General features: G+C 38.3%; 1 protein-coding gene across 1 annotated transcript; it reads left to right on the forward strand.

The window, feature by feature from the left end:
- Positions 1 to 85: 85 nt before the first annotated feature.
- LOC124443843 (serine/threonine-protein kinase mTOR-like) lies at positions 86 to 15,019 on the forward strand. Its single transcript, XM_046994381.1, is given in 11 exon segments — positions 86 to 775; positions 778 to 3,877; positions 6,791 to 9,585; positions 10,177 to 10,463; positions 10,536 to 10,857; positions 10,924 to 12,705; positions 12,833 to 13,046; positions 13,113 to 13,302; positions 13,403 to 13,483; positions 13,817 to 13,881; positions 14,322 to 15,019. Coding segments are annotated over 6 exon segments (7,380 nt in total). The 5' UTR covers positions 86 to 363; the 3' UTR covers positions 11,388 to 12,705; positions 12,833 to 13,046; positions 13,113 to 13,302; positions 13,403 to 13,483; positions 13,817 to 13,881; positions 14,322 to 15,019.
- Positions 15,020 to 15,854: the final 835 nt, after the last annotated feature.

Genomic DNA, 15,854 nt, shown 5'->3' on the forward strand with positions numbered 1-15,854 from the left:
GCGCATATGACGTCACGTGGCCAGTTTTTGCCTTTTTGCCGTGCAAAATATCATGGCCAAATCAAAGCATATGGCGTATTGTAAAAACTTTATTGATTTAATTTATGATTATTAAATAAGAACAAAGTTAAAGTGGGAGGACGAAATAGACAAAAACAATTGACCAAACTGCATGTAAAAAAATATTTAGTAAAGTCAAACAAACAGTCATTGGCATATTTGGGAAAAGCACGAGAAATTGGCAAAGAATACGTGGAAACATTAATTTTTGTATTTTGTGATTTCAGCATGGCGATGGTTGAAAGAAGGCCGGTGAAACTTTAAAATACTTTTTTAGAGGTATTTTTGAATAATTGTGGCAAAATGGCTCAAGAGATTATTGCTGGGTTAAAGTCACGAATTCCCGAACAAAAATTTGAGGCCGCAAAGAAACTTCAGCTGTATGTTTCGACGGAGTTACGCGAGGTGTCTGCAGAACAGGCGACCGCGTTCATGGAAGATTTTATCATACGTGGTATATTTGAAATGACCAACAGTGCAGACGCTAGCGATAGAAAAGGTGGAATTCTTGCCATAATGGTGTTAATTGGTGTCGATATAGAAAACGCTACCTTTATGCCTCGTTTCGCGAATTATCTGAGAAATTTATTGCCATCAAATGATCCGGTAGTGATGCAAATGGCAGCCAGAGCTATGGGACGATTAGCTTTAACTGGAGGAACTTATACTGCAGATTACGTAGAGTTTGAGCTGAAGCAAGCTTTAGAATGGCTTGGAGTGAACGCAACGAAGGCAAACGCCATGCAGCAGTGTTAGTGCTTAGAGAAATGGCACTTAATGCGCCGACATTTTTTTTCCAGCATGTGCAACCATTTTTTGATAATATTTTTGGTGCTGTTCGAGATCCAAAGCAGGTGATACGTGAAGGAGCAGTTGAGGCGCTACGTGCCTGTCTGATCATTCTAGCCCAACGAGAGAACAAACAAACACAAAAGCAATCAAGTTACTGTCAGATTTATCAACAAGCAAAGAGTGGATTTGAAGACAGTGCAAGCACAAAAGAAAAAGGAATGATGCTAACAAAGGAAGATAAAGCCCATGGTTCATTGTTGCTTTTAAATGAGCTGCTACGAATATCTTGCATGGAAGGTGAACGTCATCGTCAAGAGCTTGAAAATACTTACTCTGATCATTCAGAAGATTTACAAAGTGTTGAAAAAATTATTTCATCAAAAAGTCCCATGTTTCAACAGGGTAGCTGTCAATCTCAACATCAACTGGATATGACTTTTAGCGGGAACTCGTTTAATGATGCTCATCACTGCTACAGTCGTATCTGTAGGGAATATCTTGAGGAGAAATTTGATGAAATGTGCCGTCTTGTGTTTCGATTTCGTAATCAACGCAACAATTTGATTCAACAAGCACTACTTGTTTTGCTTCCGCAGTTGGCATCCTTCAACCCAACAAAATTTGTTCACAAAAACTATCTTAAGGACACCATCCAGTACTTATCTGGTGCATTCAAACGTGAAAAAGAGAGATCAGCTGCCTTCAAAGCCAATGGTCTTGTCATACTGGCTGTGAGGAACCATAAAACAGATCTGGAACTGTTATCCAAGGTGACATTGGAACAAATTAGGCAAGCTCTACCTATGAAAGATACTGGTCATAAATCAAAGAAACAACTTTCTGTTGATCCCATGGTGTTTGCATGCATCAGCTGTTTGGCAAGAGCAGCTGGTAAAAGTATTTACAATCAATTAAAGGAGTTGCTGCAACCCATGCTTTCTGTTGGTCTCAGTCCTGCTTTGACTGCATGTCTTTGTGATCTTGCACGAGAGTGCACACAGCTTAAGAAAAGCATCCAAGATGGTCTACTTACAATACTTTCACAAATTTTGAGAAGTCGTTCCTCACGATCCGCGCAACCAAAGAGTTCAAGTCAACCAGCCACGCCTACAGGAGCTGCTCTATCTACTGACCAAGTTGAAACTTCAAATATTGTCCTTGCTTTGCGGACGCTCGGATCGTTTGATTTTGATGGCCATCAACTCACGCACAATAAATTGATAAGACATTGCTCTGAATCATTTCTTGCCAGTGAAAATAAAGACATAAGAATGGAGGCTGTTAGAACTTGTTCAAGATTGTTATCACCGTCTGTCCATCCGATGATTGTTCCAAATGCACCAATGCCAACTGGTCCAATAAGTCCAGCATTACAACAGCTTGTCTCAGAAGTTCTTGCCAAACTTCTACTCGTGGGTATTACGGACGAAGATCGTGACATTCGTTTCTGTGTTTTATCTTCCCTGGATGAAAGATTTGATTCGCATTTAGCGCAAGCTGAATGCTTGGAACAGCTTTTCGTTGCTCTAAATGATGAAAAATTCGAGATTCGTGAAGTTGCTATATGTACCATTGGGCGTCTTAGTGGTCTCAATCCTGCCTATATCATGCCGACGTTGAGAAAAACACTTATTCAAATTCTCACCGAACTCGAATACAGCGGTGTGGGTAGAAACAAAGAGCAAAGCGCGAAGATGTTGGGTCATCTTGTCCGGAATGCGCACCGTTTGATCCGTCCGTACATGATCTCCATTTTAAAGGCCCTTATTCCCAAACTCCAAGACCCTGACCCGAATGTCGTTATTAGTGTCTTGTCGGCTGTTGGAGAGCATGCGCAGGTTTGCGGTACTGAAATGAAGAGATGGTTAGATGAACTCTTTCCCATCATCATACAAATGTTACAAGATGCGTCATCATTATCGAAACGTGAAATAGCTTTGTGGACGTTAGGTCAACTTGTTGAGAGCACCGGATATGTCGTAGAACCGTACCAAAAGTATTCCAATCTTCTTGATGTTTTGTTAAATTTTCTAAAAACAGAGCAAGCGTCGGGTATCCGTAAAGAAGCCATTCGCGTTCTAGGTCTTCTCGGTGCCTTGGATCCGTACAAACACAAACTAAACCAAACTGGCGGTGTTCGTATTGATTCTGGCGTTAGTCAAGACACAGGGGAAAGTAACGAATCTACAGACAATACAACAAGTGAAATCTTCGTGACTATGGGAAGTGGACAACTTGAAGAGTTCTATCCTTTGGCTGCCATTAGTGCACTCATGCGAATCATGAGAAATCCCTCGTTATCCCAACAACATCCTAAAGTTATACAGGCGGTTAGGTTTATCTTCAATAGCATCGGTATGAAATGTGTGACGTATCTTCCACAAGTTATGCCACCATATCTGACAGTTATTCGAACATGCGATCAATCATTAAGAGATTATGTTTTTCAACAACTTGGAATGTTGATCGGTATCGTGAAGCAGCATATTCGTCACTATCTGGATGAGATTTTCGCCCTTATAAAGGAGTCTTGGACGATGGACAGTTCGCTTCAAACTCTAATTCCACTTGTGGAAACAATATGCGTCGCAATGGGTGGTGAATTTAAGATGTACCTACCGCAAATCATACCACAGATTTTGAAGGTGTTTATGCACGATAGTTCCAAAAATAGGATTGATACACTTAAACTCCTGAATGCTTTCGAGAAATTTGGTTCAAGTTTAGATGATTATCTCCACCTGATGATTCCACCTGTCGTTAGACTCTTCGATTCTGGTGACATTATGAGTGTTCGTCGAAAGGCTCTTGAGACGATAGAGAAGTTATGTCATCAACTTGATCTTACAGATTTCGTAAGTCGTATTATTCACGCAATCGTTCGTACCTTAGATTCAACGCCGGAACTTCGTGGACCTGCACTTGCAACACTAATGTCTCTTGTCAATCAACTTGGTAAGAAGTTTATACCTTTCATTCCAATGGTAAACAAAGTTATGTTGAAGCACAAGATCAATCACAAGAGGTAAGCACACTAGGCAGTTTTATCCTTTTATAAAATTATATGTATTTTTATATTTCTGTATGCCAGCTTCATGTTCCCGGTAATCTGAATGCCTGCAGTAACGAGCATGTGTAATGTCACTTTGAAAATTTTTGTTACTGCTCGAAGTATAAACAAATAGAAGAATGACAGTGTACATCGTTACTGTACACATTTACTTCCTCGTCTTCTGTCGATCATTACTTGTATTTTTCTCCTCATGCAGCATACCTGCTTGCTCAGCAATTTACCAACATATTTTAGTTCCATCAGTGCAAAACCAATCGCTAACTACAACTCATGTTTTTAGTGTAAAATTACATGGGGAGTGGAGGGGTCTTTAATAACACCCCCGACGGTAGACGCACATGTCAAAAATACGCGATCAAATTGCAAAACTCGGACAATCAAATGGTCGGACATAGTATTGTTTATGTAGAACAGTAGCAATAAAATGGTTAGGAGATGCTTTTGAGTTTTAGGAGATGCTTTTGAGTTCTATTTTGCGTTTGAAAAAAGCATAATGATCAAAGGAAAGCTTGAATACAGGCATGTTGCAGCGCTAATGACTTTTTGTAAAGATTGTTACGGTCCTTTACGGCTGGACTTAGATGCAGCTAAAATCGGATCTGGATATTTTTTGGTAGGGTGGTTTCTTATAACGAAATGCATACTACATGAATTTACGTAATAAATTGAACGGCTGTCTCTGTGCGATCAAAAGAAGTCCTATGAATCCGAAAAGTGTACTGTTTAATCGCAAAATCACTCGAGATGTGAAGTTACTTTCTAGATTGAATCATGAAAATGTTGTAAGGTAAAAAGAAATTTACTATCCAAAATTTATCAAAATTTTATTACATAAGGGTTGAAGGCGAGGTTCAATTTAGACGATACAAATTGCTTGGCTTATTAAATGTTATATTTGAAGAAAGTATTATAAAAAAGTAGATAATCTCTTTTTTCCATGCAGCCCTTTGATGCTTTTGTTCATGACGGGAGAGTTATATTGTATAAGGAGGCTCTCGTTTATCACGCGAGAGTTATGAGGAAGTTACATTGTAAAAGGTAACAAGTAAAAAACGTATAAACATGCTTAAAGTTGGTTTAAATTATAAGTCAAAAAGGCAGAAATTGTTTGAACCTTTGCAATATTCTTGGATGTTGTAGTTTCTTTTATGAGAAGAATTCTTGTAAAGAAAAAATACAAATTTTGAAAACAAAAAATCCCGTTTTCGGTCCATGCCTCCCGATACCCCGAGATAGTTTAGCACTAGAACGTCGCATGTTAGTTAAGGGAACCAGATAATCTTGTTTGCCATGAAGCCCATGGATGGTTTGCTCGTGATACATGAGAAACAGTAAATGAGAGAATTGAATCAGAAAGATATAAACCAATGGAAATGTATAAAACATGTTTAAAGTTATCTTGAATTGTAAGTGTCATAAAAAGGGACAGTTTCAGAAGAATTTAATTGAAGCATTGCTTGGTTTATTTTATTTTTAAAAGATAAAATTCAAAAGCAAAAAACCCCGTTTTCGGTCCATGCTTCCCGATACCTTCTTAAGCCGAGGCACTAGAACGCCGCATGTTAACGTTTCGGTAGGAGATTTCGGCCCCTCCACGCTATCCTACTTGGGAGATGCAATAGCAAGCTTCCGCCCATCAGACCCCGAGATCACCTGCGATAGGCTTTGCTCGGGGTACGCAGGGAGAGTGCGGTCGCGACCCGAAACGTCTGGGCCCCTAAGCCACTGCATACATATCGCACCCGGCTTCCACTGCTAGTTGACATCTACTATCCATATATTTAGCTTTATATTTATATACAAAAATTCAAAGGCTTACGAAAGTTGTGGTATTATTAAAGTCACTACTGCGCATGCTCAGAGGATTTCTTTGATAATTCGCGACTGAGTTAGCTAATTGCCACAAATGTAGTGCAAGTACATATAATTAGTCATTGCCATGACCACGAACAATTATTCGAGTGGACTGCGCATGCCCGAGCGCATGCGCAGATGATTTCTCTATTAAATTGTTACTAAGCATCTTTTTTACGTCAAAATCCGGTGCTAGTAGATGCAGTTGGTGGTTGCCATGACCATGAACTTAGACAGTTGGTCCAGTCGACTGCGCATGCTCGAGCGTACAGCGCATGCGCAGATAATTTCTCTTTTAAATTGTTTCTAAGCATGCTATTTACTTCAAAGTCAGTGCAAGTAGATGCAGTTGGTCGTTGCCATGACCATAAACTTGTACAGCTGGTCAATTCGACTGCGCATGCGCAGATGATTTATTTGAAAATTTGTGACTGAGCAAGCTTATTATTCCATAATAGGTACTAGTACGTAATGTTGGTCGTTGCCATGACCATGAAAGGTTTAGTCAACTGTGCAATGAGCAATGAATGACAATTTGTTGGCGTGTTGTCTGTCTTCTTTCGTTGTTTTCAACAAATGCGTTTTTGAACTCGTTTCCTCAGTGACCCTTGTGGGGGCGATGTGTGTTCCCACGATGTGTAAAACTAAATTAGACTGTGGAAGCGAGGTAACCACAAGACAACAAGTGGTTATTTAGGCCATCACTTGCAATTCTTACTGCATTCAACCATTTTAAAGAAAGCAGACAATAGTTTTAATAAAATATTTTTACTTGTCATGAAATCAATCGACGCTTTCCTTATGACACATGAATCAAAATTAAATTGAAATAGTCTCCCCCATTCCTCCCTTAAAAATTTTGTGTTGGTTTACTTGCACACACACCCTGGTCTTATTTGCTCCTTTATAACTTCTCCTTAAAACATCACGTATATGTGTTAATTTGTACATATTTATATTAAAATAAATAATTAAGAATGACTAATTTAATGTGTTTTAATCAACCCCAAGGTATGATGTTACCGTCGCTAGGATACAACGAGAGTCGACAATATCGTTTTGGGAAGAAGAACCATATTTTCCGCCATTACGGTCTGCTCGAAGGTCCCAAAGTTCTGAGTCAACGAGTTCCGTGGACAGCGGTGTGAAAAAGCTTCAAATGAGTGTTAATAGTTTACAGAAAGCATGGTCGTCGGCTCGGTGTGTTTCAAAAGATGACTGGTTAGAATGGCTACGACGTCTTAGTCTTGAACTCCTGAGAGAATCACCGTCAACTCCCTTACGTTCATGTTGGTCTCTTGCTCAGTCACATCCACCGCTTGCTAGGGACTTATTGAATGCTTCCTTTGTTTCATGTTGGTGCGAACTTCACGAAGAAATGCAGGACGAACTTGTGAAAAATCTCGAGCATTGCCTTCGATCCCAAAACATCCCGGAAGTGACGCAAACATTGTTGAATTTAGCCGAGTTCATGGAACATACCGATGTTGCATCTCTTCCTCTGAGCGACAAACTTTTGGGCGAATGTGCTTCCAAGTCGCGTGCTTATGCTAAGGCTTTGCATTACAAGGAAAAGGAATTTCATGACGGTCCAAACACTGAAACACTTGAATCGTTAATTAGTATTAATAACAAATTGCAACAACCTGAAGCCGCGTACGGTGTGCTGTCTTATGCTATGAAAGATCATGGCCCTGATATGAAAATGAAGGATTTAAAAGTGAAAGAACGCTGGTATGAAAAGTTGCATGAATGGGAAAACGCTTTGCAAGCTTATCAAAAGAAACTCGAAGAAGAGCCGGAAAACAACGAATACTCGCTAGGTAAGATGAGGTGTCTTGAGGCATTGGGAGAATGGGGCGAGCTCCACAAAGTTGCATGTCGTAAATGGCCGGATGTGAGTGACGACACGCGTAAAGATATGGCTCGCATGGCAGCTGCAGCAGCCTGGGGACTAGGTAATTGGGAAAGCATGGAGGAGTACACTTGTCTTATTCCGCGGGAAACTTTGGATGGAGCATTTCATCGTGCCGTTATGGCTCTTCATCAAGATCATTTTCAACAAGCTCAGACTTGCATAGACGCTGCAAGAGATGTCTTGGACACGGAGTTGACAGCAAGAGCAGGCGAAAGTTACAATCGTGCCTATGGCGCTGTTGTTAATGCACAAATGCTGTCTGAACTTGAGGAGATTATTCAATACAAACTCGTTCAAGAACGTCAAGAAACAATTAAAATTACCTGGTGGAATAGACTTCAGGGCTGTCAGAAAGTTGTTGAAGACTGGCATAAGATCCTTAAAGTACGATCGTTGGTCTTGAGTCCACAGGAGGACATGCAGTCTTGGTTAAAGTTCTCTAGTCTTTGTCGAAAGAGTGGTCATCTTGCATTGAGTCATAATACATTGGTAATGCTTCTTGATAAAGATCCATCGAAGAGCCCTCATGATCCTCTACCCACTACATATCCCCAAGTTACCTTTGCCTATATGAAGTACATGTTTCGTAATGGTCAGAAGCAAGAAGCGTTTCAACATCTTCAACATTTCGTTAAAACTACTCTACATCAACAAGCATTGAAGTCCATAAGTCCAGAAGATCAACAAAAGAGGCAAGAATTACTAAAATTGTTGGCTAGAGGCTACCTTAAACTCGGTGATTGGCAAACTGATCTTGCTGGCTTCAAAGAAGATACGATTCCTGTAATTCTGAAGCATTACAAAGCGGCTACTGAGAACGATCAGACTTGGTACAAAGCATGGCATCAATGGGCTTTTATGAACTTCGAAGCTGTTCTGTATTATAAGAATCGTCAATATTTACAAGAAAATGCAAGTGATCCTAAATCACCAACTCAATCCTCAAATCCGATCCTCAGTCATGCTGTTCCAGCTGTACACGGTTTCTTCAAATCTATTGCTTTATCACGTCCTGGTAACTCGCTTCAAGACACCCTGAGACTGTTAACTCTTGCCTTTGATTTTGGTCAACTGTCCCAAGTTTACGATGCGGTTGTGGAGGGAATGAAAACGATCGAGATTGATACCTGGCTTCAAGTCATTCCTCAGTTGATTGCAAGAATCGACACTCCTCGACAATTGGTCAGACGGTTGGTCCAGCAGCTATTGACAGATATTGGCAAACAGCATCCTCAAGCGCTTATATATCCCTTGACTGTTGCTTCAAAGTCTGCAAGTCCAGCTAGACATAATGCCGCCAATGAAATCTTGAATAATATGTGCGAGCATAGTCAGGTGTTAGTACAACAAGCTTTGATGGTCAGTGAAGAGTTGATTCGCGTCGCCATCTTGTGGCACGAGCTTTGGCATGAAGGATTGGAAGAAGCTTCGCGACTTTATTTCGGTGAGAAAAATGTCAAAGGGATGTTTGCTGTACTCGAGCCGTTACATGCAAAGATGGAACGTGGACCACAAACCTTAAAAGAGACGTCGTTTAGCCAGGCACATGGTCGTGATTTGATGGAAGCACAAGATTGGTGTAAGAAATACCAAAAGTCCGGCAACGTGAAGGATCTTACTCAAGCCTGGGATCTTTACTACCATGTGTTTCGTAAAATTGCCAAACAGTTACCTCAGCTTATATCTTTAGAATTACAATACGTTTCACCGAGACTTCTGATGTCACGAGATTTGGAACTAGCTGTTCCCGGAACTTATGAACCACATAAACCGGTTATACATATCACTCGAGTTCATCCATCTCTCAATGTTATAATATCAAAACAACGACCAAGAAAGTTGGCCATAACTGGCAGTAACGGTGCTGAATTTATGTTCTTGTTAAAAGGTTTGTTGACCACTGTTTCCCATCATCGATGTCACGTGTTTTATTTGTTATTATTTTACAATAATGGGCTGTCTCGATTGTGATTGGCTAAGAGCCTACAATTAATTTTCACCGTCTTGTTACATACAAAACATTGAAAATTATCTGTAGGTGACGTAATTTTTTATGTGACAACTGTAAACACAAAAAGTATGCTGGCAGAACCTTCATCGAGATTCGCAAGCGCTTCACTAACGGATTTCGCTCGAATTTTTGTGAACAAGAACACGAAAAGATGCGCATTTTCATTCGGGAGAGTTTCATATGAGTTTTTAACGAGAAAACATGAAAGTGTATCGTTAACATGATTTTATGTCAAAGTACGAAGAACTTTTATGGCCTCGGTAAAAAGGAGGTTGTAGGTTTTTACATTTATAACTGTGTAAAACAATTATTGAATTCGGCTTTTACATGATATCTAGAATTATTCGTATCTCGGTCATTGTAATCAACGTCTAATAATATAACATCGACCTCGGTCTGAATAATTTTGGATATCATGCTCAACCTCATCCAATGATAGTTACATGTTATGTTTATCTTACAAAACAGGACATGAAGATCCACGACAAGATGAACGTGTTATGCAACTATTTGGTCTGGTCAATACCCTTCTTGACAAGGATCCTACAACATCCAAACGTCACCTTAGCATACAACGTTACTCCGTTATACCGCTATCGACGAACTCTGGTCTGATTGGCTGGGTCCCACATTGCGATACTCTCCACGCACTCATTCGTGATTATCGCGAGAAGCAGAAAATTTTGTTGAATATTGAACACAGAATTATGTTGAGAATGGCTCCTGATTACGATCGTCTCACTTTAATACAAAAGGCAGGTTAAAATCATTTCCTGCAACGCTATCAAATTTTCTTTTTTAAAGTTTCTATCATATCTTTCCTACAGGTTGAAGTATTTGAACATGCGCTTGCTAACACCAAAGGTGACGACTTGGCCAAGCTTTTATGGTTAAAGAGCCCAAGTTCAGAAGTTTGGTTTGATCGCCGCACGAATTACACCCGTTCGCTGGCAGTTATGTCAATGGTTGGTTATATCCTGGGTTTAGGTGATCGCCACCCATCAAATCTAATGTTGGATCGTCTTACTGGTAAAATAATTCATATCGATTTTGGTGACTGCTTTGAAGTTGCGATGACAAGGGAAAAATTTCCAGAAAAGATCCCATTCCGATTGACAAGAATGTTGATCAACGCTATGGAAGTTACCGGTAAGCATTTAAATCAACGTGACGTAATCTCAGGTGTTTTCAGGCTAAATGAGCAATGTATTGTAGGTATCGATGGTAATTATCGACTGACATGTGAACGAGTCATGAACGTTATGCGTGAAAACAAGGATAGTGTCATGGCTGTTCTCGAGGCATTTGTGTATGATCCTCTTCTTAATTGGCGTCTTATGGATACCGTTCCTAAAGTGAAGAAATCCAAGGCTCATTCTGAGTCTATTGTGGACAGCGGTTCTGATATCTTAGAAAGTGGAGAACATGAAGTTCCCAATAGAAAGACGACGACGAATATTGAACAGTTGCATTCTATGGACCAAGGTAATCACGAGCCTGAGGAATTAAACAAGAAAGCTGTGTCTATTATCAACCGCGTTCGTGACAAGTTGACTGGAAACGACTTTCCAAATAGAGAGGTGCTAGACGTGAAAACCCAGGTAGAGTTATTGATTGACCAAGCAACATCGTATGATAATCTGTGTCAGGGTTATATCGGCTGGTGTCCATTTTGGTAGCTGATTTTAACAAAGTACATGTTTGTCGATGCTCTCGAGATTAAAGAGAAAAGTAAGATGATCATACAAAGTAATATACATAAGGTTAATAATTTTCAATTAAAAGTGTGTTAGTTGATTTATTGCATTCATAAGGTAGATCTGGTAATACGTCCATTGTTATTGTCTTAGTATTATCAACTTAGTCACGTTTAATGGTAGTGAATTAGATTATATAGTTGTAAGCAAGATCCAGTGTTTTTTGTGGGGGTGGGAGAGTGGACAGAAAATTTCTGTGGCACAGGAAGTCCAATTTTTCTATTGCTATGTGAACATTTTTGGTTTTTTATTGGGTTTTTTTATTAGTTCTCCAAAAATAAGCCTTAACAATTTCAATAAAAAATTTACATAGCAGAGAGAGAAAAATTCGATTACACCTGCATTTAAAATTATTTAATGCATTAAAATGTTTTGATGAAGCAAACCATTTTAGAAATTCAATCAAAAAAAGTCAAACTTAGTGTTATTGAAAGAAATGTTCAAAAACATTGATTAATTATTATGAATAGACATGTTGATAACAGAGAAGGTAATGATTTCAGACTTACTTTTAAGAAGGAGAAATGAGGGACACGGAAGGTGCGTAGATGACAATGCGGAACTTTTCCTCAAATGTGTATCCCAAGTATACCCAAACCTCCTCCACCTACATCCTAACGTTTTTGTCGTATTTTCCTTGAAATGAATTTTTTAAGGATTTTAGAGACATGTGAGTATTTATTTTGCAGCGTGATTGCACAAAGTAATGATTTTTTTAACACATAGTTGCAAAGAAAAAGTGTATGCAATTTGAAGTCCCGCGTAAGTTAATCATGTATGTAGTTGCTGTAATCTGTTCATATAGTGTTAATTGCACGAATTATACGAATGAAACTATATCTAAAAAGGGTTGTTAGTGTATTAGTTTGCATCGCTCATAACAATTTGAAGTCATGTAAACAACAGCTGAAATTTGTTCTTTCTTCATTAGATATAGAACATGTTAAAGCAAATATTGCGTATCTTATTTCGTTAAGTTAGATATATAATGTAAAATGTAGATAACTATAAAGATGTAGATGACTATTGTAGGTTACTATAAGTTTTAGTACCTATTATACTCATTGAGGCAGTTGCAAGGGACCTACATCACATTGAAGTGAAAAATGGATGATAAAAGTTGTGAAGAATGAAGAAATTTTGCTGTTGTACAAACAAAGGTGCTAAAATGTCTTGGTTCTTTCGGTCGTCGCCATCATTATGAAAATATGTTCGTTGTGTTAGCAGACGATCAAACCTCGTAAGAGAACTATCAATTTTATTAACGTGAATTCATAGAAACTTGTTACAAACTTTTGAGCCAAACTTTCCTAATACTTATAAATTTTGGAACTTCTGCTTAATCTTTTTCTGTCCTGCATGTTTAGAAAAAACAATTATTGGAGAACAAAAATAACAGAATATCCAAAGGCTATGCCCTGATGGTGGTTCGTTGAATCCATTGAGTTTTATAAAGTCCTATTGGTTAAACTATGACTGTGCGATGCATGGCATACTGGTATACATGATCTGTGTTTGTTTAATTTTCATGTATTCAGGAGAGTGAAAAGAATTGAAAAAGTAAGGATAAAAAATTGAGAGGTGAGGATAGAACGTCAAGGCTGGAGTTAAAAAAAATTTTTTGTTTCATATTTTCTTGTTTTACAGATACAAGTCTCCACATTCTCCAAAATCCTAATTTGCTGCAATTAAACCATTCAATGAATATAACCAATGAAACTCCCAAGATTTTAACACATGACTAGTTTTGACCAATTACATTTCATGATTGATTTAGTCAAACTTTGATCCTTCCCCGCCATGTTTAAAAAGATTTCTTCCTGGCACAGTCCTTATCGTAAGTATCATGTGAAATGTTACATTATTTGTCGAATAAATAAGATTTATAGCATCACAGCGTGTTTATCTTGTCAAATACACGATAATATTTCTTGAAGGTATTGAAAAAAGTATTTCACGAACTCAGCAAACCTGTTTTGGAGAGTTCAAATTGCCTCGGTGCTGGGCTTTTGCACAAGGTAAAATTGTTTTGAATTTTGATAAACATAAATAGCTTTTAACAGTTTTTTATCATGTTGACGGTTTGTTTTCCATTTCCTGAAAATATTAATGAATATTTGTAATAAAGTACATGAAATCGTAGACAGCAAATTGATGAAACGTAGGTATTTGAAAATTGGTGTATTAGTAATATCCAGTGGAATGAAAAATCCAACTGTTTTTAATTCAGATAATTTTTTATAACTTTGTCTATGACATACACTTTATCTCCTTAAGTCAACTGAAATAGTGGATTCAAAGACATTTCAAGCTTTTTTATTTACTTAATTTCTATCAAATGATTTCTTAAGGATATTCACTTCATCAATCAAGAAGAATGTTGAAGCTTGAAATCAAGACAAGTGTGGATACACAGGTTAGCAAGTGAGTAGTTGTATTTAGAAGTAAGATTTTTGCACGCAGACAATAAGGTTTGGAAGGTAAGAGTTGAGTTAAATAAGGAATGGGGTTGTTGGGATTAGGAAGAATGAGTCTCAGGAGTTTTGATAGCATGGTGGGATATAGGTTTCTTTGTAATTATTAAACACTTATTAGCCAAGGTTGAGAGTAAAATCAAGTTGGTTAGTGGTAAATTTATTGGGTGCATTGGAATATGGTGTAGTGGTGTTAGTGATATTGTCAGTCTTGGTACTGATGTTAGGGTAGTCTTAGGGCTGGTGATAGACTTATGTAGTGATAGTGTTGGTGTTACTTTTACTCTTTGCCTTGGTTTTATTCTTAGTCTTGCTGTTTGTGATAGTGTTAGTCTTAAGTTAGAAAAAATGTAATTTTTTGTGTATTTCTCTTTATAATTAGGTGTTTGTGGTGGTGATAGTCGTACATCAAGTCTCAAGAAAGATTCGTTGTAAAGGAAGAACTCTTTGGAATCACCTGTGTATGATACATACATAATAAAGCATGTTACATCTAAACAGCCCAACCAAAAGGTGAACAGAAAACAACGACAGCAAGTGCAATGGCAGAACAACGATGAAATTGAATTTGACAAAGTGAGCATTTGTCGAAAAGAATTTGGGTATACAAACCGATCAACAGCTAGAAGTTTAGATAAACGTCAACGTTGGGGAAGAATTTACTGATAGCTGACAGATATTCTCAGTGTGGACTGCACGCAAATTATTAACTATCAAAGCAGAGGCTCTGATATTTATATTAAGAATTCGCTTTCCGCCCGGTATATCCCTGGTCACAATTCTGAAGAAACTATCAAAGCGGAATTATTACGAGTTAAATTACTACGAGTGAACTACGGCAAGTGCCATTGGGCTGGTAAAGCTAATATCGACAGCAGCCGCTAAAAGAAATCTGCATGGTTTAGCCGTAAGAAAACGTGCTGCTTTTGGAAGACTTATTACTTTTCTCTATCTTTTTCAAAAGAAGACATAAGTAACTAAAGATGTTTTGCTATTGTATTACCAAACTAACATTAATATAAATGTATTTATTTGTAATACTTTTTCAGTCTTTATATCAACACTCGACTACGAATATGATTTTTGGTTTGTTGCTTTATCTTTAGCTGGAAGTGTTCTGCTATAATTTTGATTCGAGACCTTCAATGGTCTTTTTTTTTTGGCATTAAATACTTCAAGGTAGGAATGGCACTTTAAAATGACCAGGTGTCTTCAACGAACTCTCTGGTCTAGTGGATAGACACAACCTTTCGAGGTTGAGAGTGGAGGTTCGAACCCTGTCTGGAATAAGATGTAACTATGCTAAGGATGAATAAGAAATCGGAAAATAAGGAAATAGTGCTGGTTAATAGAACAAAAATGGGATTTCTATTACTAAACTTTTCGAGAATGGAATGCGACACTTAGTATAAATTCAGAAAAAAACGCTCTCCGATGAGAAGGAGAGCGAAGAAAAAAAAGATAGGATCCCATGCAAAAAACCACTCTTAAAAAAACTAAGTCTTTTGCTCAAATTTTTTTATGACTCCCTGTGATCAGGGAGTTATTTTTTTAAATTTTGAAAAGTCAGGAAACCCAAGAGCAAACAGAACGCCCTAATCATCCCTTTCTTACTTCCAGGCACTTGTTCCTCAGTTCGACTTTCTGTCTTCCACATCCGCCGCGTACACCTGCCAAGTGTGTTGGCAGAGGGGCGAACCAAGGATCTTGTGCACCGGAGGTCATTGATGTCGAACTAAACGCCCAACATCGGCCAGTTGAGCTAACCGCTCATCATCGAAAGCTCTAGGTTTTTTGGAGTATTTGTTAAATTTTTTGCAATGTGAAGCGAAAGAAAAGGAGAAGATCTTGAACCTTAGATGGTCTTGAACCCGAGAAGGTGAGAGCACTGCACCTACATCTGTACCACTCGGCC

This window comes from Xenia sp. Carnegie-2017, unplaced genomic scaffold (genome assembly GCF_021976095.1).
Source record: "Xenia sp. Carnegie-2017 unplaced genomic scaffold, XeniaSp_v1 HiC_scaffold_21, whole genome shotgun sequence".
In the NCBI taxonomy this organism is placed as follows: domain Eukaryota; kingdom Metazoa; phylum Cnidaria; class Anthozoa; order Malacalcyonacea; family Xeniidae; genus Xenia; species Xenia sp. Carnegie-2017.